The sequence below is a fragment of the Felis catus genome, chromosome C1 (genome assembly GCF_018350175.1).
Source record: "Felis catus isolate Fca126 chromosome C1, F.catus_Fca126_mat1.0, whole genome shotgun sequence".
Taxonomy (NCBI): Eukaryota; Metazoa; Chordata; class Mammalia; order Carnivora; family Felidae; genus Felis; species Felis catus.
The window spans coordinates 14,059,228-14,082,756 of NC_058375.1; the positions used below are offsets into that span (position 1 = coordinate 14,059,228).

A 23,529-nucleotide genomic window follows, 5' to 3' on the forward strand; every position below is an offset into this window, starting at 1 on the left:
CACTGCTGCTTCCTCCACGCCCCGGCCCCGCAACAACGCTGCTGACTCTACTCCCGGGACGGGCCTCTCAAGTCGGACAGCTGCTCACCACCTCCACTCGGGTCTCTGGTCTGGACGGGGCCAAAATCTATTCCTGGCCTAACTTCCAATCGAAGCTGGCAAGGGGGCACGACTGTAAAACATTTGTCTCGTCTCTCCGTAAAGTCAGTATCAATGAAATCTTCGTAATTCACACCAGGTTCTGTGCCATTCAGCACTTGGCCTGTGTCACTTCTTTTAACCCCTCGTAGCTCTGTGCTACGTCCTTCAAGGCCCTGCAGGACCTGCCCTGCCGCACCCTTGACCTCAACTCCCACCCCGGCCTTCCTGTCAAGCTTGAGCCCGACCAGCGCAGCTCCAGCCAGGGACTTTACACCCAGAACGCTCTTCCCCCAGACCCGCGCATGACCGAACCTTCTCATCAAGTCTCATTTCACACATTCCCACTAACAGAAGTACCGTCCCTGACTTTCCATCCTGCCTCTCCTTTTGTATTTTCTCGATTCACTTTTCAGTGTCTCGGTTGACTTCTGCATTTGCTACTTGGCTTCCTCACTGGGACGGAAGCTCCATAGAAAAGGGACTTAAATAGTGCCGGCACACAGAGGACAGGCCTACAGAGACGTCACCACGCGTTCTGCCGAACAAAGCCCCCGATTTCCAGGTTAGAGGTGAGAACGCTAAAGGCCAGAAATGGTAAGTCATCTGTCAAAGGCCTTGTGGCTACAGGGGCCAGCGCTGGTTTGGAGCCAACGTTGTGACTCCAGGTAATTTTTCCCTGCTTCCGTGTCTCAGCCCCTGCCTCCTCCCCCAAGAGAACATCAGGCCGAAGCTGTAAGACTCAGCCCAGGTTGTGTGGCCTCCAAATAAACCTAAAGCAGGCTGCATTCCTCCACCATCCTCCAAGGCAATGCACACAGCAATCCATCACAGAAATGCTGGACAGTTTAGGGATTCCTGATGTTTAACAGGAAGAACGCCTAGACACCCTTAAAACCTAGCTCAGACATCACCTCCGTCAGGAAGTTTTCCTGGAGTTTCCCCAGCCTCTTCTAGGCTACCTGCAAATTCCGAATGAGCTTGGTTGGCCCTGGTCGCATGAATCACATCACACAGTAACCAGCTGCTAAGTGCACCTCCTGTTCCGGAGTGGCGATTCTCCAATGCAGGGGCCAACGTCAACTTCGTTGGGTAGGGCCCTCAGCACGGCGATGGCAAGAGGAAGGAGAGCTGTGGATCTGGTGGACAGAGCTGCCTCCCAACATCCCTCACTGAAGCAGTCCCTCCTCGTGCTCAAGATCCCCGTTACATGCACACCCTATACCTTGCCCTTGGCACGGCTTAACGCAATTACTGTTTTGTAACAACAGCCACCTCCTGTTAGATTGGAAGGGCAGGGGCCCTCGCTCACTGCTGAATCTCCAATGCTTTCTGGAGGCACCCCACAAGCACCCCAGTGGTTGACCGGATGGCAGGATGGATGGTGGGAAGGGATGAAGGGTGGGAGAGAGGGAGGAAAGTCAGGGAGAAAGAAGGCCGGTGGGCTCTGAGACTGTCCAAGTTCAGTGGTCCTCGTGCTGCTGGGCCGGTGGCAATGCCCGGCCCGGGCTCCGGCCCACCATGCCTGCCACATTCTCGGGGTGGGAGCTCACCTGTACGAGTCCCCATCTCTGTTGTAGTCACACAAAAGGTAATCCTTCCCCACCACCTTGTCTCTGGCGATTTTCAGGGGCTGGTCAACAGAAGACAGGAGATCTTCACACAGACTGGGGACCTGGCAGAAAGAAAGGAAAAGGCAGAACCGGGGGGTTAAAACAACACGTCAAAACCAGGTTGGCTAGAGCCACGTCGTGGTCAGCACATTTAACATCTGGCCCTTGGTACTCTGCCAGAATTATGGGCCTGTTCTTTTCTTTTCCACATGTGTCTGACACCAACTGTGTCCCTCCATAAAGAAACCTGTTCTTGAGTTACAGCGGAGCGTGATTTCCAACACAGCCTTCCTTCCAAATCTGCGTGCAGCGTTAATTACCTGGTCGCCAGGGTGGTCTGGTACATTTAAGTATGTATATGCTTGCTATTGGTCTCTGGTGGGCAAAGTACAAGCTCAAGTCCCGAGAAGAAGGTAAACATTTGAAATACACAGGAATCCAAAGAACTCTGAGAATAACCCGTCCGTGCCGGAGAACTCCCACAGGCTCCCATGCTGGGTGGAGTTTCCAATACTTTCCAGGCCCCCGGCCAAGCATTGCCAGGCTGGCTGGCGGAGTCGACCCTACCTGCTGCAAAGGTAGCTACACACCGGCCTCCCCCAGTGCCGAGCTCCAGCTGGCTTACCTCAGGTGGACCCACTGGGAGCCATGTCACCGAGAAAGAGGGCCCCAGGGCCTGAACCCCATGACAAATGCTGCCGACTCTGACACGTGGCCCCACTGGTAACCAGGCCGCTGGCCTTCTCCTCCTCCTCCTCCTCCTCCTCCTCCCAACTCAAACATCAATTTCCACCAAAATATTCCAGGAAGCGATGGCAGCACTTTCTGAAATGGATTCCTTCAGGCCTGAGTCACTTCCATGCTGTATTTTCAATGTGCTGACTTATTCCTTTCATGGGCCTGGGTTTATGGAGGCCCCACCATATCGTTTACCAGGCAAGCGGCTGCCAACTGCACCAACAGCCCTTCCAAATGGAAAAGTTAAATCATGTGGCAAAGATACCCAGCAGAGCGGCTCAGCAAGGGGGCAGACGGCCGCGGCCGTTCCCGCGTCCCTCCAGAAGACCCTTATCGCCTCCAGAAAGGTGGTGGTGGGGAGACTGCCACCCCAGGGAACACTCAGCCTCCGGGGCCTCTCCGGGAACCCCTGCTGAGCCCCACGGTGCTTCCGGGCAGCTTGTAAGGCCCTGGCTGGCACAGCTGGAAGACAGTGACCCTGTCTCGCATAGACTCCAGCCTCTGTGAGGCAGAGGCTCCCTCTACGTGGACCCCTGCCAGTCACCTAGGCCCCCAAGAGATGCCCGCACCACTAACTCCTATACACCACCTGTGTCCAGCTCCCCCCCCCCCCCCACACACACCAGGGCTATTTTCCTCCTTTTTTGTTTTTCTTTAGATTTTATTTTAAAAATAATCTCTACACTGAATGTGGGGCTCAAACTCACAACCCTGAGATCAGAACTCTCATGGTCCACCGGCTGAGCCAGCCAGGCGCCCCAAAACGGGGCTGGCGAATCAAAGTTAGTTTTGGTGACGGTAACATCCTACCCCCTACCAAGTGTCTGTCATGTATCATGGCCTGTCAAGAGTACAGATGGTCAACTTGAGAGCTCACACACAACCTGTGAAGTAGGCATGTATTACCCCCATTTTCCAGATTACAGACAGCCGAGGCCCAGGGTTACCAAGCTGCCCAGGGGCCACACCAGAAGCAGGCAGCAGCCACAGAAATCCGCCTCCCTGCCCCCACCTCTGATGGTAACCCTGACACAGAAGTGGAAGGACAGTGCACGCCAAAAGCACACTGTGGTGGCAAATAACCCCCTTCTGCTCCCACCCCCTGCTCAGAAACCAGTGGCCACGGGGCCTGGAAGAAAGCCCCAGCCACGGCAAGGCAGATTTTAACAGCTTCCGCCCGAGGCCGCTGGGATCTAGAGGTGGTCTTGCTTTGCTGCTGTAGGCCCAGAGGAACGGCCCTGAGCACCTGCGCCGGCCCAGCATGATGAGCCCCTCCCCTAAGCATCACCGTTGAATGCGCTGGACCAGCTCACACCCGGGGCCCTGACTTCTGTCAAGAACCCCATTCTAACTGGCTGGCGCCCCTGGCACTGCTGGCCAGTTCATCCCGGATTGTGGCAGAGAACAAGCCACCAGGCTCTGAAGTGCGACTTCCCGACTCCACCGTCCCTGTGGCCTCGGGCAAATCATTTTTACGTCTCAATGTCCTTACCTGGCAAGTGGGGATAAGAGAACCAGCTCATCGAGATTTGGGGGATCACAGGAGGCAATGCCTTCAGCATTCCAGCCAGTGCCCAGCACGGGGACATGCACGCACACTAGTACTGGACAGGGAAGCGCCCGCCCTCCCCCCTCCGCACCCGCGGTCATCTGCGCTCTGTGACTCTTTGATGGCAGCGCCAGTCCAGGTCCCACCTGGATCCACCGCACTGCCTCTTTGGGATCCGGATAAAAACGGACCCTTGAGAATCCAGTTCTTCTTACCTGCAGTTCTGCCTGGAGCCAGCTGTTTCCCCTTCCCCACCAGTCCTGCTGCTTTGCAGGGACCCCCACCCCCCAACACAGGGAAGCCCACAAGATCATGGGATTTGGTATAAAACGGGCTTGACTTCACTGCCATCCAAAAGGTGAATCCGTGGATCAGAAGTACCTCCATAATTTCTTCCTAGCACTTATGCTAACTGAAGTGACTTTTAAATTTATTTGTTGTCTGTCTCCCTTCCCTAGAATGTCGATTTTTTTTCCCCAGGGCAGGGACTTCAATCTTGTTCACTGCTGGATCCCCAGTGCCTACGGCAGTTGTCAGAGGCATAGTGAGTTCTCGAGATTTGCATGGGAGGGAGGAATTTTATAAAGCGAAGCCTCCCAAACACCAATCAGCTTTGTTTCTAAGTTAATAAGCTGGTGTGCAGCAAGAATCTTCATCAAAAGAATCTGTCGTCCAGAACTGAACTCTGATGGATGCCAGCGACCAATTTTGCTTGTGGTTCCGGCCAGACAATCTCAAACCTGAATCATGACATGGTGGAAAAGCCCTAGACAGAGAACTGGAGTTTTAAAGTTTGGGGCGGGGGGGGGGGAGCGGTTTATGAATACAGACCCCGAGGAACACAGCAACGGGGGCAAGACTGAGAACTGAGAGACCGGGTTCTAGCCCCTGCTCTTCTGGCAAACACGCCGGGCGCCTACCCGGGAGGCGGACGGCGGCCTGTTATGAAATGAGACGTTTACTTGGGTTTTGTTTTACAAGTTGGGAACTCAGTGACCTACTCTTCTTTTTCTGTTTTTCTTTCTCCTGGGACCTCCCCACCCCCACCTTAAAAAAAAAAAAAAAGTGCTTCTGGCCTGTGAAATCAAAAAACGTGGCAGCCACTGGTCTAGAAAATGGGATCCAGCCCTCCCTGCCTGTCAAAGTAGATAGATCAGGGTAACTTTCAAGGTCAGTGTGAAGAACCGGAAGGGAGTCCGCTCCTCCCACCTCGGACGTCCTGTCCTTCAGAGCACAAAGCTGAGGCAACAGTGCAAAGGATCTGTGGTACCAGCCGTCATCAAGAGCCACTCTCGTCGCCTGCCCAGCCTACCTTTCCTATCCTGGCCACAAAGCTTCTCAAGCCCATGAAGCCCGTGGCAGGGCTGACGTCCCCTCTCCACCGCTGCCCACGGGCAGCCAGAGAGCCTCAGCCCCCGGCCTACTCAGGGATGGGGCCTTCCTAGGAGTTTTCTCCAGGGGCAGATACACGGCCTATATTCCCTCTGCCAGGGAAGCGGGGGTGGGGGTGAGGGCCCTGGGCTGCGGCAGGCCTCAGGAGAGCATCTGCGTGAGCTTCTGGGCGAGGCAGAGCGGGTGATACTATCTGAGCTCCTAGATCCAGCTGCCCTTGTGACTGGGGCTTTTAAAGTCCATGGCCAGGTACTAACCAGAAGAACATACATCTAAACTGTCACTGAAAAATTATGGCAGTGCACCAGAAACCACAGAGAACTCCTGAAGGCGCAGGGACGTGCCCTTCCGTGAAGAGAATCTGGGACGTGATACGGCCGGCTGATTCTTCAACCAGGCAAGCACAATTTTCGCCTTTTGGGTAAACTTTCAAGTTGGACCGTATTTTTGTATTCCAGTCCCTTCCACCAGTCCTGTTTCTCCGGTCAAAGACAAAGTGCCCTGGAAGAATCATCTTCCTGTCGCCACAGGGACTGAGACGTGTGGATGACACGGTGTATCCACAGATTTGTACCAGCGCAGCCGCTCGAGGGTGCGTTAGTCACGATCTGGCACCACCCACACCTGTCTGACTTCCATTCCGTCCTACCCCCCACTCCTGCCTGCAGCCTCCCAACACCATCCTGTCCTGTTCAGCACTCCCTCCACGTGCAAGTTAGCACATGCGTTCTTCCACCGGACAAGTCCCCCCATATAGGGTTGCTGGAGAAAATACAGGATCAGGCGGTTAATTTTTAATTTCAGATACACCACGAATCTCAAAAACATGGGGCATACGTTTTCATTTGCCAAACCTGGCAACCCATCCCCTTCTCTCAAACCCTACCACCCTTAAGAACCCAGCCCGGGGCGCCTGGGTGGCTCAGTCGGTTGAGCGTCCGACTTCGGCTCAGGTCAGGATCTCGCGGTGTGTGAGTTCGAGCCCCGCGTCGGGCTCTGTGCTGACAGCTCGGAGCCTGGAGCCTGTTTCGGATTCTGTGTCTCCCTCGCTCTCTTTCCCTCCCCCCCTTCATGTTCTGTCTCTGTCTCAAAACTAAACGTTAAAAAAAATTTTTTTTAAGAACCCAGCCCAAAACCCGACTTCTTTGTCAAGGTGCCAAGTTCTTTGGAATTCCTGTAGTAACACTGATGTCAGCTGAACCCCAAATGCTTTGGGGATGGCTGTTCTAATACTGCCATCGGCTATCACTTTACTCCTTCCTCGCTATTTAACATTCTTTGTCTTTGAGCGCTGTGAGCCTACAGAGGCAGAGACCAGTTCCTGAGGCCGAGCCCCACGAAATGCATGGTGTGGCCAGTGCTCCAGCAAGTGTGCTGACTTCTTCTGTGGAAGTGGGTACTAATCTTGATCGAGGTTATACCAAAACCCAGAATACAGGCAGTTTCTCTCTGCAGTCGCTTACTTACCGATGCTCCCCCTGCATTCAACCCCAAGGCTACCCCCGCTCAGTCCTGTCAAGTGCTTAGAAGAGTGGAAGAAATCACATTAAGTCTCAAAGATCAGGAGTTTGTAGAGCAATTTAAATGAAAGGACAGGTCCAAACAAAGCCAAGAGTTCACTCTGGGCTGCGTGTGTCATCGGCTCCACTGCCTCTGAAGGCAAGAACACGTGTTTGGTGCCTACACCCAAGGGCCGGATGGTTTCTGTCCAAACTGCACATCTGAACTGCTTCCCGGCCTTTGGAAGGAACGTTCAGATAACACCAAAGGTGTCAGATCAATCCTGGCTGCTGGGGGGATTTAAACTTAATTCCCAGTGACTTGGAACAGAAAACAAGGACAGCGTTCTGGCCACCCTTGGTGGTGAGGTTCAACTTCTCCACTGCATAGACTCCTTTGAGGCCACACCCCAGGGACCACCCAGCTCTTTAGTGACATCATCATCTGGCTCCCTGGTGTTGGGGGAGGATGGCCCTGGAGGAGGGGGCGGGGAGAGGAAGAGTGAGCTGGGGCAGGGAGAGAAAAAACCCCAGGGGGTAGAAGGTAAAGGACAGGCGAGGACGCCCTGAGCAGCAGCCACAGGTGACCCTTTAATACCGAGGATCAAGACAAGCAGGCCGTCACAGCCAACACCAGGCACTGTATTACAAACTCTCCTGGTACCACCTCCTCTAGGCCTCAGGCACCCCAAATGTGGAGCAGTTACAGAATCCTTATTTTAAAGACGGGAAAAACGGGGCCTTGAGAACTTGCCCAAAGTCACAGCACTACTCGCCAGCAGTCTGGGAAAGGACACGGGAGATACGGAACGGCTCGGTCGGCAAAAAGTGCATCCACTCTTGCTGTCGCCCCAACCTGAATGCTTTTCTATCTAACCCAACAGCAATCACATGAAAAGAGATACAAATCAGAAGTTTCCGGCCACAAGTGAGGTTCGCGTCTGTGCCGCCATGTGGTTCAACTTTGCCTCTTCCCCTCCTCCGTTAGTTATTAATGTTGAAAACAATTGTTCAACCAGAAAAAGAAACTTGAGATGAACCCTTAAAAAAGCACAAAAGCCAGACCAGTGCAACTCCACGGATAATCTAATTCACAGCACCCCCGTCTTTAAGAAGTGCACCCTTGTACCTCAGTTTTTAAAAACACGGCCAAACGACCACATTCCATCTTTTGATCTGCCCGCTGGCCGAGAGCCCGCCACCAGAGAGATAAGAATCGAAAACAGACCCTGTCCGCTGGGTCGCACACTCGGATGAGTGATGTCGGAATCGCAGCCGGGCACAGGCCTGGCTGGCCCCGCTCCCCTCCCCGCCCGAGCTCCCAGGCATCGAGGTGTCAGGACGCTGGGGCTCCGGGCGGCCAGCAGAGGTCTCTGCCTACAGTCTGCCCCTTTTCTACTTTCGAAGGCTACCTCCTTCCCCCCTTTCCGCTAATACGAACACAAATAAAAATGAGAGCTAAAACTAAAGAGAATGCTTTTAGGGACACAAGTGCTGGTGGAGGAAACAACCTACAGTGTGGCTTTCCGGAAAACACCAACCTTGAAATCAAACACCAGTTCAAATCCTCGGTCTACTGCTTCCTGGCTGAGCGTACCCTTCCTTAACCTCAGAACTGGGGCTACAATACCCGCCTCAACGAGAGATTCATTCCACTTAATGATGCTGAGCACCCACACCAGGCATGTGCTCGGTGCCATAGACTTGGCAGCAGACAAGATGGACCCACGCAGCCTGCTCTCCCAAAGTTTGTTCCGGCCGCTGGGAACAGACAAGTGCACAAGGAGCCATCCTGAGTGGTGGCGAGGGTGGGCCTGTGGAGATTCAGTGGTCCGGGAGTTGGCAAAGAGATGACACACGAATGAAGGAAAGTGGGGGGGGGGGGGTAGGGGACGCTGTGATGGGAGCAAGAGCCAGCAGGCAGAGACTGCGGCAAGGAAGCCACAAGGCGAGCGTAAGGAAGACAGGATCATCTGTGGCCACAAGCCACCCCTCCCATGACACGGAGCCAGCACTGGGAAGGGGCTGTGCTGCGGGGGTCCCTGCCCACATGAAGCCCTCCAGCCATGCCTGGACCTCAGCAGAAATCCTAAGGCCACCACCCAGCATAGAGCCTGGTGAGAAACAGGAGCTTTGCACCTGCTGAACTCGTCCCCGCACTCCCAATCACACCCACACAGGGGCGCCGTCCCTCCTTCCCACTTCAGATCCAGCCCTCTTCTAATTCATCCATCACTGGACGCCAAGAATGATATCCCTCAAATGAAAGGACAGACTATTCTTCATCGGCAGTCTGTAAATTATTTAGGAAGATGCACAACTGAGAAAGAATATCACTGAGTGTCTGAAACAATTTCCCAATTTTGGAAACATTAAAACGTGATGAACCATGCACGCTCAGATTCAAGAGGCTGGTACCTGTAGTGCCCCCAGCAGACTAAGTACGTGCTCACAACGGGCACACAGCTGTTAGCTGGGGGACAGTCCTCAGGGTCTGAACAAAGCTGGCCAAACAGTGCTACCACCAGGAAATTGTTTTTGGTCAATAGATATTTTATTCTACTTAGAAATGAATTTTTCACATGCCATTAATGACAAAGAACTTTCTCAAGAAACCAGTCCCCCTCTCCCCTTTTTTCTTTTCTTAGGCAGGTGCCCTAAACCACCCCAGAGAGAAATAACAGAGATGAACTTCCTGGGCTGGGTTTCAGCCATTCATACTCCAGACTCCAGAGGCTTTGCCTTCTAGAAGCTCACAGCCTGGAATAAGAGGCCAGAACGGTTTTCTAAAGGAAGGGTCAGGAAAGGGCAGAACAAAAAGAGGGCAAATTGAAAGGAAAAATTAAAATCACTATCTGTGAGTCAACCACAGGCGAACACACAAGGTTCCTGTTGTCCATTTGTAACCTTACGCTTCCCCGAAGGGGATGAACCAGGCAGCCGGAGCCTAATTAAATTAACCATTCCCTGGCCAGGGCTACAAGTCCACATCTGGTGGAGGCAAGTCTACAGAATTCAGGGTCATTCTAACCTGCCTGCTCCTTTTAATTAAGGCCTTGTCCCCCAGGGACAGAGCACAGTACACAAACACCTTCAAGAAGCCAGAGGCAGAAAAGTCACCAGACAGAAGTCACTGTGGCCTCGGAGCCTGTGCAGGCAGTTACCCCGAGCAGAGCCCACTGCCCCAGTGTCCTATACAGTCCATCCAGACCGAGGCTGCTCTCCCCGGGGCACCTAAGAACCCCCGCCTGTTCCCTGCAGCCCTAAAGCTTCAGAGAGGAGGTGACTCCCCGGCCTATGCTCCTCCAGGCCACAAGGCCTTGGCTGGGGGCCTCACACATTCAGGACGGGGTCTCTCTCCTCAGGACAAGGGTGGGGCCTAACACCGTCGGGGCTTCCCGTGCTGGTGACATGGTGCTCCAGTGCAGAGCAGCAGGGTCCCTCAGGTCGAGTTCTGATCTTCTGAAGGCTCCCAGAATGTTCTCCCTCCTGGAGACTCGGCTAGGGGGCTGGCTGGCTGGAGCCGAGGGTGAGCGTGCCTGTGACCGCTGGCCCCTCAAGGCAGACGGAGACTCAAGCTCTCAGCCCTAGGGATGTGACGAGCACCCGGTGGCGACCACACGGAGACAAGCGTGGACAGAGAGCTGTGACCCTCTTGCTGGATGTTCCGTGGTCCTGCCTCCTCAGTCTTTGTCGTTAAGGGATTACTGTCTTGGCTGCATTCTTAGAAATCACTTCAAATCTTTCAGGGAAAAAGACCAGGTAAAAACTACATGAAAACAACTTGTTGATAATGTGATCTTTACACTAAGGCCCTGTAATTTCATGGGAAGGACAAGGGATCTCCACCCTCTATTTCAGTTTCTGTAATTTTTTTTTTAATGTTTATTTCTTTTTGAGAGAGACAGAGACAGAGTGTGGGGGGGGGGGCAGAGAGACAGACAGACAGACAGACACAGGGAGACGGGATCTGAAACAGGCTCTGGGCTCTGAGCTGTTAGCACAGAGCCCGATGTGGGGCTCAAACTTGCAAATGGTGAGATCATGACCTGAGCCAAGATCAGACGCTTAACTGACTGAGCCACCCACCCAGGCGCCCCCTCTATTTCAGTTTCTAAAAGCTACTACCTGGGGACACCTGGATGGCTCAGTTGGTTGGGCGTCCAACTCTTGATTTCAGCTCCGGTCAAGACCCCAGGGTCGTGGGTTCAAGCCCTGCATCAGACTCCACGGTGAGCATGGAGCCTGCTTAAGATTCTCTCTCCCCCACACCCCCCGCCCTCTCTCTGCCCCTCTCCTTCACTACAGCTGTGTCTAAAATTTTTAAAAAATTAAGGAAAAAAAAAAAAAAAAGCTATGACCCTAGCAGCTGTAGATGTTCTTCTAAGTGGTTATGCACAAGGCGTTTTTTTTAACATTTATTCATTTTTTAGAGACAGAGAGAGACAGAGCATGAGCAGGGGAGGGGCAGAGAAAGAAGGAGACACAGGATCCAAAGCAGGCTCCAGGCTCCGAGCCGTCAGCACAGAGCCCGACGTGGGGCTCGAACTCACGGACTGCGAGATCATGACCTGAGCCGAGGTCAGACGTTTAACCGACTGAGCCACCCGGGCACTCACACACACGTTCTTACTTTATCATTATGGCAACCCTGTATGACACACTGGTGTCACTGTCATCCCAAATTATCGCTGACCAGAGAGGAAGACGCCGAGGCACAGGTGGGTTAAGCAATGCAGGTGAGGCCTGCAGTTAGAAGAGGCCCCTCGGCCGGTGCCGCCTGGAGCCTGCTGCCTGGCGAGCAGCCATGGGACAGAACTATTTCAGCTGGAAGGATCACCAAGTGGGTGGTGGCAGAGAGGCGCAACCGGCCGAAGTGGGGTTTGCATGACGAGGTCCACGTGAACCACCCCCCCTCCCCACAACGGCCTGAGGGTAAAGCAGCCGCTCTCAGGGTGGAAAGTGAACAAACAATCTGCCCCCTTGCTCATCGCTGCGCACTCGGGTCTGGGCCCGGGCTCAGGCTTTACAAAACCCGAGTGCAAAACCTTCATGCGCAAGCCCTCCTTAAAGCTACGAACAGGCTACCGTGGAAACGCACATGCTGAGATCCTGGTAGGGAACTGACAGAGGGCATGTGCCGCCCGAGTGAGAAGTGAGCTACCAGACAGGCAATGCTGGTGAAACGCAGAAACATTCTTCACCGCTGGTCCGGGAAGGCTCAGCATGGCGGGGAGGGGGGGACAAACCGCTGGGTACCCATCCATGCGTCCCGGCACAGGGACAGGATTCCTAGAGTGGGCGCGGGTACGCCGACCAAAGCAACGCCACCACCCCCACCGAGGCCTCACAGGGGGCCAGGTCCCGGTACACCTTGCTCCAGGGACCCTTACAGCCGACCCTGGGAGGCCAACGACCTCGCGAAGCAGCAGCGGAGGCTCAGAGTCATGCAGCCACCGAGTCATATGCCAAGAGTTCCGGCTCTTTCCACCACACATTCTCCCCAAACTCTCAAGACCACAAACTTCCAAACAACCCTGACAGTCTCGCAAAATTCCAGCGATGTGGCTGGTTCCTTTCAAGTGGAAATGTTCGTGCCATCTGTGTGTGTGTCTGAGCGGGGCCGGAGGCCAGCGCTGTTGTGCCACGTTATGTGAGGCATGCCCGGAACAAGCCGGGCCTTTCCCCCCCCCCCCCCGCCCCCCGCCCCCATTAGCACAAAAACCATCCTGGCTGGCCGGCCACAATGTTTCCCACTGGATTCCTTCCACTGGATGGATGCCTCATCAGGTTTTGTTTTAATTTCACTGAGTCACCCAGAGAAAATGACCACGCACAAAGAAAAATCTGTAATTCTGGGGAAGTTGGCTCCACTTAGGAGGCACCAATGTGTCCCCTTTCATTGGCTGTGTCTTTCCAGGATCAAGAGCTCCTCTGTTTCTCCACTTTGGCCCATTAAGAGATAAAACTCAAATTTGACGTTCCAGATGAAACCCACCCAAGTGCATGAGGGGTTAAATACAGTGTCCCCACCCTCAAGGAGCTCAAAGTATAGGAGGAGAGAGAGGGACACAAACCAAGTCCCGATGTGCTGCGTGCTATGGACAGGGAGTACTGGACTGGCCATAGAAACGAAGAGGAGGGCTGCCCAGGGCTCCCTCGGAGGGGAGTCCAGGCAGACGTGTGAGGAGCTAGCCGGGAGCTAAGTTACAAAAAGTGAAGCGCGAGCGTGGCACGGCGATGCCTGGGGGACTGGGGTGGAGAAGGGGCACCCACCTGGACAAAGGAGTATGGCATGGAATCCGGATGGCTGCACCACCCAGTGCATATGCTAGAAACCCATGAAACGTACCCCTTAAAAGAGTGAATCTTACAGCAAATAAATTATATCTCCATTAAGCTGTTGTTAAAAAAAAAAAAAAAAAAAAAAAGAGGGAGAAATCAAGAGAGAATATCCCAGGTGGAGAGCACAGGTACATCCAGGGAAGTCTAAGTTCAATGCAAATGCAAAAATATCAATTTGGGTTTTTTTAATTTTTTTTTTTTACATTTATATATTTTTGAGAGACAGCACAAGCGGGAGAGGGACAGAGAGAGAGAGGCAGACACAGAATCTGAACCAGGCTCCAGGCTCTGAGCTGTCAGCACAGAGCCCGACGCGGGGCTCAAACCCACGAACCGTGAGATCATGACCTGAGCCGAAGTCGGACGCTTAACTGACTGAGCCACCCGGGCGCCCCCAATTTGGGTTTTAGCAGAGAATATATTACATGATCGAAGTCCGGGTTAGTAAGCATCTGGGCATCGGGGGCCAAAGGCAATGTTACTTTTTCCTTCACTCACAGTAGCTACTGGAGCACCAACCCTTATAACCCAGAGCTTTCCCACATCAAAACAAATTAATAAACAGAGCACAAAGTAGGGGACGCATCACCAGCCCGGAAGCCGGAGCTGGGTCCTTAATGAAATGGGCATAGACCACTGGATGGTCCTCGGTTTCCTTATCTCTAAAATGGACCAACTGAATGAGATGGGTCCTTTGCTTCTCCAAGGCAGAGAAGCGGTGCCTGGTGGGATGCTGGTGGAGAGGGGCTCAGGGTGACAGGGTAAGAGGGCCTGACTGTTTTGTGTTTGTGTTAAGATTTAGCTTGAAAGAGGATTCCAGTCATTAAAGAAATATCTGAAAGCCACCAGACTAGATGACTAGCAAGGTTCATTTTAGCCTTAAGATTCTGCAAAGTCTCACAGATCAAGACAGTCTAGGGCCACCTGGGTGGCTCAGTTGCTTGGGCGTCCAACTTTGGCTCAGGTACGATCTCACCGTTTGTGAGTTCGAGCTCCTGTGCTGACAGCTCAGAGCCTGGAATGTGCTTCAGATTCTGTGTCTCCCTCTTTCTCTGCCCCTCCCCCGCTCACACTCTTGTCTCTCTCTCTCAAAAATAAACACTAAAAACAATATATTAAAAAAAAAAAAAAAAAAGACAGCCTATGTACTTATCTCTATGACCGTCCAGGAAATGGCCTTTGGAGCTAATCAGAAGCTTGTGACGTTCTTCCTAAAACTGAACACAACATCTACTGAGCGAGGCACTGTGTGTGATCCAAGAGAGCCTAAGAGCTGGGCCCACCTCCGAGGTGCACGACCTCAGGACCCAGACCCAGCACAAGGGAGAAGGAACAGGCTCCTGCATGGGCTTCGCCCTCAATCCCACACTCGAATTCAAAGTCGAACAGAAATTTCTCTATTTGTACACAGAACCTACACTACACCCTCTTCTCTCTTCCAGGAGTGACCTCCCCCACCCCCTCAGAGCCCCCCACGCCAATTCCACACACCAAAGGGAAGCGGTGTTTTCCTCCTGCCCATGACAGGATCTTCATCAACTTCAGCGTCCCTGTCATGCATCTGAGACCTGGTCACCAGCAGTGAGCACGTCATCCGCTCTTAAAGGGACTGCCGACGGACACACATTAGAAACCCCAGGTCCCGGAAGGACATGCAGGCTGTTCCAGGTCCCGGCCCACGTGCTAGACCCATTTCCAAGGTCAGGGAGACAGGCTGGGCACGCCATGCTGCTCTCAAGTGCTTTCCATCTGGTCCCAGATGCGCTCTACAGGGGTGACCCAGGCACTGCTCACCCAGGGCCAGTGCCTGCCAGGCTGCACAGGCCTCCCTGTTGACTCTCCGAGTCCTGGGGAAGCGGAATCTCTTTCCAACGGACTTTGCTGTCTCACGGTTGTCATCGACCAGAAAGCAAGACCTAATCTAGAGAGATACTCTTCAGGCCTCCTCAGTGGAGGCTCTCCAAACATTACCTAAAACACTGCTCCCAGGGGTCCACCGGCAACAGGATGCCACACAGTTCCTAAAACGCAGACGCCAGATAGACCCCCGACTAGGGAGTTCCATTAGGGCAGGGCGAGGCCGAGGAAGGGGTCTTTGTGGGTTTCTGATGAATCACGCCTCCCAGCTCCAGCTGACAAGAACCGCGTATCTTTTTCCCATCAGGAGAGCGCAGCCTCCTGCTACCTACCGGTGATCCTCACCTAGATCAGACTCCTCCTGAACTACTTCCCTGATCTCACAGTACTGCTGCCCACTAGCCAGCACCACGGGAGGACTGAGCTCTTTTGTTCATTTTGCCCAGAACGAAACCCAAACGATACCCTTGTCCTTCGTGCCTCCAGGAGGGCAACAGCACGGGCACCGAGGGGCACGCACTGCCACCTCCCGGTGCCGGGGCAATGTGCACCCAGCAAGTCTAACAGAAAGGACCACGGAGCGCCTTCACGAACGATCCAACCCAAAGAGACGCAAATCCGTGCCCGGCAGAACAGAAACCAAAGAGGAAAGGATTTCCCCTCTTGCAGGCGTGCAAGGAGACTTGCTGAGCGGCCAACATTTTGGAAAGATGGAATTTTAGACACAAACACGAAAGGGCAGAGATTTGAGGCAGAGGAGCCGGGCACACAGCTGGGAGGCCCTTTAATTAGGGAAAGATTTGCAAAGCCTGTGGAGCATCGGCAGATTTTCCCCAGGTCTCCGGAATGGAAAGAATGTGGAAACCAACAGGGTGACCAAGAAGTTTGCGTTCGGCTTGACACTCTCACCAAGAGTGAAGCCCACGGTCCTATCTCCTGCCACCTTTTCAGCAGCTTGGTGATCGGTCCCTTGGTGCAACAGAGGGGGATGCCCTGGCCTGGGAGGAGACAGGCAGGACCGGCTCCCTCCTAAGAGCACTTCCCACAGTGAACAGGAAACCTCTGCCGTCAAGGTGTTTTATTCACGTTTAAAAAAAAAAAATTTTTTTTAATGTTTATTTATTTTTGAGAGAAAGACACAGAGCGCGAGCAGAAGAGGGGCAGAGAGAGAGGGAGACAGAGAATCGGAAGCAGGCTCCAGGCTCTGAACGGACAGCCCAGAGCCCGACGCGGGGCTCGAACTCACACACCGTGAGATCATGACCTGAGCTGAAGTCGGACGCTTAACCGACTGAGCCACCCAGGCACCCCTATTTATATTTTTTAAGTTTATTTATGTGTTTTCAGAGAGACTGAGACAGTGTGAGTAGGGGAGGGACAGAGAGGATCCCAAGCACGCTCCCGGCTGCCAGCACAGAGCCTGACGTGGGGCTCAAACTCATGAACCGCAAGACGATGACCTGAGCCGAAACCAAGAGTCGGAGGCTTAACCGACTGAGCCACCAAGGCGCCCCTGTCAAGGTGTTTTAAGGCAGAAACATAATTCCAGGGAAAACTAAAGAGCCCCACACACCTGGGGCTGCAGTTCTCGTCTGCACGTATTATATGGCATTTTCATAAGCGTTTCTAATGGACTTAAATATCAGGCACATGGACAGATGGTCTGTAATAAAACAGAAAAATGATATCCCCCCAGCTCCATTCAGGGGGAACGCGTGCCTATTCAGCTCCCAAGGGGCGAAGGAGGAGGCAGTGGTTTGCCCCACATGGCCAACACCGTGTGGCCATCTTCTGTCCGGGACATCGTGATGTCCCACACGGCACCAGGGCATGGTCTTTTTAGACAGGTGCTTTGGCTCTCCTTTGCAGGGTGCCCTGTGCCCCAAGTTCCCAAATCTAAGTTAGGTGACAAGGCTCAGGAACAAAGGCGGAGCCGCCGCGCCCCCCTCCTCCACCACAACCTAAGAGTTCAGGAGAGACAGAACGCCGGGAGCCTACTGCTGGTAAGAGAAGCAGTAGTTGTTAGCAACCGGGGCTAAGGAGACACCAGGCGGTGACGGAGCACCCGGAAGACCAGATTTGGAAAGCCCAAGGTCCCTGTGAGAGCACACAAGATACAGGCGACTGGCACCGGGCTGCACGAAGCACTCGGTGTCAGCAGGGCCAGCCAGGTCGCCGCTGCCCAGGAAAGAACTGCCGGGGACTCTTCCACAGGCAGGCAGGCTCGCCGAGCAACTCAGGGAAGAGGCACGCTTCCCAGCTCTAGCCTTAAAACTGCAAATAATCAATCGCTGTCCCTTCTATTATGTGGCTAGGAAGTCTGAGTGGCAACTAACAGCTGGTCCTCGGCGAGACTGGAGTGTGCACCATCACTTGCTTTTTGGCAAGGGGCTCACGAGGCCTGAACCAATGCCCGCAGCTTACCAGGCATCAACTCGCAGGTCTAATCTGGACAGAGACACACACTCCTACCTGATCTTTGTCCAGCCAGCTCCCTTCCTATCACCCTGTCTCAGGCTTCACCTACTCCAAGAAGCCTTCCCTGAAACCCACCCACCAAGGGTAAGCTCAATGCCCCTCCACGCTGCCTCCATGGAGCTCTGTGTTCCTCTCCATCGGAATCCTTGTATTAAATCCATCTGGGTATCTGGCTTCCCCACGACTGTGGGCTCTCTGGACACAAATATTATCTTACCACTCTGACCCCCGTGCTTCAGCACAGGCTCTAGCGCTTAGGGGTCCCTTCACTGGGGGTCCCTTACGTGCCACACACTGGGCATACAAAAGTGAACAAAGCAGACAAGATCCCTGCCCTCGTAGAGCGTAGGGGGCAGTGAGAGTCCCTGAGAGTACACGGGAGTACCATGGCTGGGGTGACCAAGAGACAGGGTGGGGGAGCGAGGCCAAGGCAGAGGTCCGAAAGATTAGCAGAGCTGGTGCGGAGATGTATTCCCAGTAAAGGGACGGCACGCACAAAGATCCTACAAGACAGAGCACAGGGCCTCTGGGAAACCCTAGCAGGTGAGTATGGCTGGAGTGGAGGGGCCTCGGGGGAGGGAAGGGGGAAAGGGGGGTTGACAGGGTCAGGTCAGATCAAGAGTTGTTAAACCCAGACTGTCCTCTGGCCTTGATCCTGATGACAGTGTGAAGTCAGGCAGGGTCATGGAAGGTCACGATGAACCTGCATCTTGGAAAGTTTACTCTGGGCTGCTGATAAGGAGGTGGACTTATCAGTCCACCCGGGTGTGGGACTACAGACTGGGAGGTCCAGAGACTGTCAGAATAATCCAGTAACCTAGGGAGGGGTAGCAGCAACAAATGTCCACTGAATTGCTCTAAATGAGGATAAAGATGCCTTCGGCCGACAGGCTGGATGGGGGCGGGTGGGACTCCTTACAAGTGACCACCTCGGGCACATGGAACCATGTCTCCACTGGCCTCCAACAGCCCGAGCTGCACCCAGTGCTCCCGGGGCCGGCCTCTGTGCTGGACTCCCAGACGCAGCTCTTGCAGAAGCCACAAACCCTACCTCATGCCTCCACTGCCAAGACCCAAGAGGTCAAGAACTAGAGGTGATGGCATTCAAGCCCACTCGCCACTGTGGGAAGATGTGGCACGCCCACCACCCCCTTCCCGGCCGGATGACAGCACCACCTCCCAGAGCCCGACCAAGCCGCACTCCCCCACAACCCAGCCAGACCAGACAACACGGGGCGCACGGACGAGGGACACACCCCTCCTTAAAAGGACAGCTGAACTGCAGCGGGAAAGCCGCTCTAGTTCCTGTGTTTCTTCTGCACCCACTACCTGTTGTCACAAAAGCCGTAAGGAAGGTGCACCACCTTCTCTCTGTCACGGCAGTCGGTGTGACCCAAGGGAGCACTCATCGTGTGCCCCCAACGCTGCCCCGAGCACTCCCTTTAGTCCTTCCACCCGCCGTCTGAGAACAAGGTGAATTCATAACTCACTGTGCCGTATACATGGGGAAACGGAGGCACAGGGAGCCGAAGCAGCTTACTCAAGGTCACCCCGGTCTTCAGGGTGCACCAGCCCCAGCTAAGTCGTGACCCTGGTGATCTTAAAGACGCGCAGTGGCTTCCCCGTGTCCTGCCACCTGCTGGGGCCACCAGTGCCGACTCCGTGGGGCTGAGGCCTCCCTGCCCCCTTTCCCCTCTCTCCTCAGACTGCACGGCTTTACAAAGCACGTACGGAGGGTCCTGCGCTCTCGGAGTCTGGGGACGGCTGGGTTTACTGGACCATCAACCACTATTTATTTAGCATCAGCGATGTGGCCGGGCCTGTAGACCCCGGGGACACGGATGAGCAGTGTTACATTCCACAGGTGCTTTGGAACCCGAGGGCCCTTCGGGGCCTAAGAATGCAGAATCGTTAGGCAGCCAGGCCCTGGTGAGTGACACGGCTTGGAGACGTGGCTCCCCCGGCAGGAGGAGTTCAGAAGCGGGAAGGTCAATGAAACAGGGTGTGAGAATGTCGGGGAAGCAGCAGCAAGCAACTTTCCAGGGCCCGACGCACACCCCTTACTCCCAATTTACGTTCAGCACCGTCAGAATGAGGGGAAATCCACTAGCATGAAGAATAATCATTTCCAGCCTGGGGCAAACCTCCTAAAGCGTTTTGTTCTGAACCCAGAGTGTTATTTTAGCTTCCAGTCAGTAGTAATTAAGTGTGCCTCCGCATTCCAGGAAGAGGAGAGAGGGAGATTAGCGATAATTAAATCTCTTCTGCATTTGGCCCCGAATCCCTCCTCGAGTGGCCTGCTGTCAGATAACTTCTCCAAAGCCTCCATCTACCAGCACCATCTGCAACATCAATTCTGGTCTTGGCGTGAAGGTTTCAATTACACGCAAGGTAACAGGCCCCCCAGGACCAGAGAGTCTGGAGTTTTACAAGCACGTTCTTCCCTCTTCTCCTGCACACCACGCATCCAGAATTTGGTCAGTAATCGTTTGCAAGGGGGGAGGGCACAGGGACAGCCCCTCCGTGAGGCCTCTCGAAGGCAGGTTCTGGGCCTGTTGTGATTGACAGGGTCTCTAATGAACCTTAATTGTGAGCCCAACAGGCCCAGGAAGGCAGCAACAGATGTGGCGACGCGGCAACCGCAAACCGCCTAATGAATAAAAAGTGTCCTGCCTGATGAGGGCCAGTGACCCCAAAACGGAGGACAGAATCATTCCTCACCCCTGCACCCTTTTCTACAGCGCTGACTCCTTCCTGCAAGCGACGGGAAGCCTCCGGGTGGACTGGGAAGGCACCCGCCTCGGCGCTCCCAGTAGAGACCGCCGGACCTGGGGTCACGTGATCCCCACCTCGGCCGCCCCTGCAACTGGGAAGGGGACTGAGTAACTTCTTGCCGGCGTGAATTATCATTTTGTATGCCCAGTGACGGTATCTGCATTCAGAGTCCGCCGTCGGCTGGGGACCTGCGGTGCCCAGGAGAAAACCATTCCTGGAGAAGCGGTGGGCACAGACAGCAGGGCGACAGAAGAAGGGGCACCTGAGTCCAATGGACCTGGGGTTGATCCTGACCCTGCCACTTACTCATTCATTAGCTGTGGGGCTCCGACCGACTCATTAAGCCTCCTGTTTCCTCATTTGTAAAATGGGGATAAGACTAACCTTGTGGTTTGTGGTTTAAATACATTAAATAGGCAGAGGGTCAAGAAAGGGATTTGGCATCTGATAGTTACCAGCTAAAAGCCAGGTGACCAGCAGAGTTTTAACTCATTCGCACAACGGCCACATGGCACGTGTGCAAGAGCCCCGTGCAGACGGCTGCTTACTCTGAGCTAGGTACTGTGCTCGAGGCTTCACACGCACACCGTCTCCAGTTTTCAAGGTCCGCGTCATCACGCCCACCCCTTAGATGAAGAAGCCACAGCCCACGAGTCTCCCAGCTCAGACACGGTGACGACGAGAGCTCGGCTTGGCCAGGCCCTTCGGTTTCCAGGCGCTCAACCGTATCAGGTCTGGTGCTCCTAGTGGGCATATCGAGCACGGAGTGTCAGACTCACGGGTGCCCTAAAACTTCCTAACCCAGAACTTTCCAGGAGTTTGATCTTCAAGCATACTCAAACAGGCTTCTGTAGCCTGACAAAGGGTATATGCGGAGGGGGGAAATGGTTAAACAATCAGTCTGTGTCCCAGGAAATGTGCAGAATAAATGGATACTCTGCCGCGAGCCCACCCCAAACATCCACACCGCGGCTGGTGGCACCTCACAGGCATTTTCTGCATTGGGGGATGAACACGGTGTGGCGGGTAAGGTGCTCGAGTAGCCTCCCCACCCAGAGCCACAGACTCAGGAGAGGGGCCGAAGGGGAAAGGCCATGGAACAGAGGCCACAGCTGGATGACTGTGAAGGACCCGCAGACGTGGACTTGGAGGGCTGGTCCTCAAGCTGGGGAAAGGGTGCCTGGGGGGGGTCACACTGGCAGTGCGGTGCGGGGTGGGTGGGGGAGATGAGGGGGGGTGGGTTCAGGCTGGGACAAGAGATTAGCAGTCCTGATCAGACGGAAGAGGAACCTGGACAACAGAGAGGGATCCTGAGGGTCCTAAGGTCACAAGTGGCCTGTCCCGGATGATACCCGGGTGCCTGGGTGGCACCTCCGGGTGGCTGAAGATAAGGCGGTGAGGTCAAATGCCCTGTGAGGCTGTCCGGTCTGCCGGCTGGTCCTCGGGCATTGAGGTCATGCTCCCCAGCCGTCGGACCATCCGACCCATCCTGTCTGGCTCCTCCGCCAGGGCTTCCGAAGGCAGAGCTCCAAGCGTTAGGAATTCAGGGAACTGAAGCAGGGAGAAGGGCGCCCGCCAAAGCAACAGGGGGGAAGAGGGGAGACGACTCACACAGGCCGGGAACCCCCCTCCACCAGGACGGGACGGGAAGCAGGACACATCATCACCCCATCCTGTGGCATGACAGATGTCCTTACTGGCCACGAGACCTGCCTGCCACAGTGGGACTCTGACCTCCTCTGCCGACTCTGGGGGTGAGGGCAATGGCGTCTCCCTGCTTTCCATTCAGGAATCCCCACCGTCAGAAGACGGGGCAATGGTCTTCAGGACCACCTAAAAACGCCTCAGCGGAGGGCCTTCTCACCAAGTCCCGGCAACCGTGAGCTGGGTTCTAAAACCCCAGTGAAAGTCAAGACCGGAACTGTCCACCTGCGAAAACACAGGAAGGCTGCTTGGCGTGTCGGGGCACGGCCCCTAGGCTGGCAGAACCCAGGAGTCAGCGAACAGGTCCTGGAAAGCCAGTGGAGATAAGAAAGGCATCAGCTAGCATTTATGAAGCACCTGTCTGTCATGCACGTCGGCGCTTTCCACATACCCCCAAATCGTCACAACTGCTCCAGGAATGTGGTGTTCTTACTTCGATCCTCTACGTCGGAGGACCTTCTGGGAGGTGAAGCGACCTGCCTCTGGGCGCAAAGCTGGAAGGTGACCCAATGGGCTTCAGTCCCCGTCAGCCTCGCTCTGCCCACGGAAGTGAGCTGCGGAGGCAGTGGAGCCCCACCCTGGGGGACATGTGCCAAAGGCCCCCGCCTGCTCGGCTCTCGCCACACGTTTACCACTCAGGGCGGCCCGTACGGTCCCAGACCTGAGAAAAATCAACTGCCTCTTCTGCCACCAGAAGGGGATCCTGAAAGCAGTGACACTGACACAAGGTATCCATGGTGATGCTCTTTTAGTCCTAGGCAAGAGGACCCAGGTTCTGAGACTGTGACCGTCTGGCCCCCGCTTCACAGGGGAGGGCAGGAGACCCAGAGAGTCCTGCCCATCCCAGTGAAGTTACTGGCAGAGCCGACATTATAGCCCACGACCTCTGACTTCCAGTAAGATTTGCTTCATGTACACAATGCTTTTATCCACCTTCCTATTTCCCCCTACTGAAGGAGCAGAAGTTCCCTGAAGCAGTTCTCTATCTGAAGAAACCACAAGGAAAGCTACGTTCTTTCTAAGCCATTTCGCCAAACAGTTAACAAAAATTTTAAACTTGGCTGACATCACACTTATGGCTGTGGTCAAAGAGGGTCTAGAATCCAGGTCATTTGATAGGCAGGTTACGAACTTTTCCAGGAAAGCAATGTTTTCCAAAGTAGATTCCATGAAAGTGAGGTAGAGAAATGCTAGTTTAAAAGAGATGTTTTGTTTTTTTAACTGCAGGACTTCTCAGTACCTTTAATAGGACAACGTGGATGGTGAAGCTTCTAGAGGGCAGAGTGTGCCACATTTTCCCCATTGCTCACTGTCTTTGTTCCTCAAGAGGCTCAACCAAGGTGAGCCGACCGATTTCACGACAATCAGGAGAAATGCAGGTTGTATCCAGGAGGAAATACAATCCATCCACTGAGCAGAAACCCAGGTCATCAGTGAAGGA

At 54.3% G+C, this 23,529-nt stretch overlaps 1 protein-coding gene across 6 annotated transcripts in view; it reads right to left on the bottom strand.

Moving 5' to 3' along the window:
* The window catches only part of CAPZB (capping actin protein of muscle Z-line subunit beta), a 134,731-nt gene that overhangs the window by 38,720 nt on the left and 72,482 nt on the right, over nucleotides 1-23,529 (bottom strand). For all 6 annotated transcript variants that reach the window (XM_023258222.2, XM_006934366.4, XM_006934367.5 and 3 more), the window contains exon 3: nucleotides 1,692-1,813. In XM_023258222.2, the coding sequence (XP_023113990.1) occupies nucleotides 1,692-1,813 (122 nt within the window). The remainder of the gene's footprint in view (nucleotides 1-1,691; nucleotides 1,814-23,529) is intronic.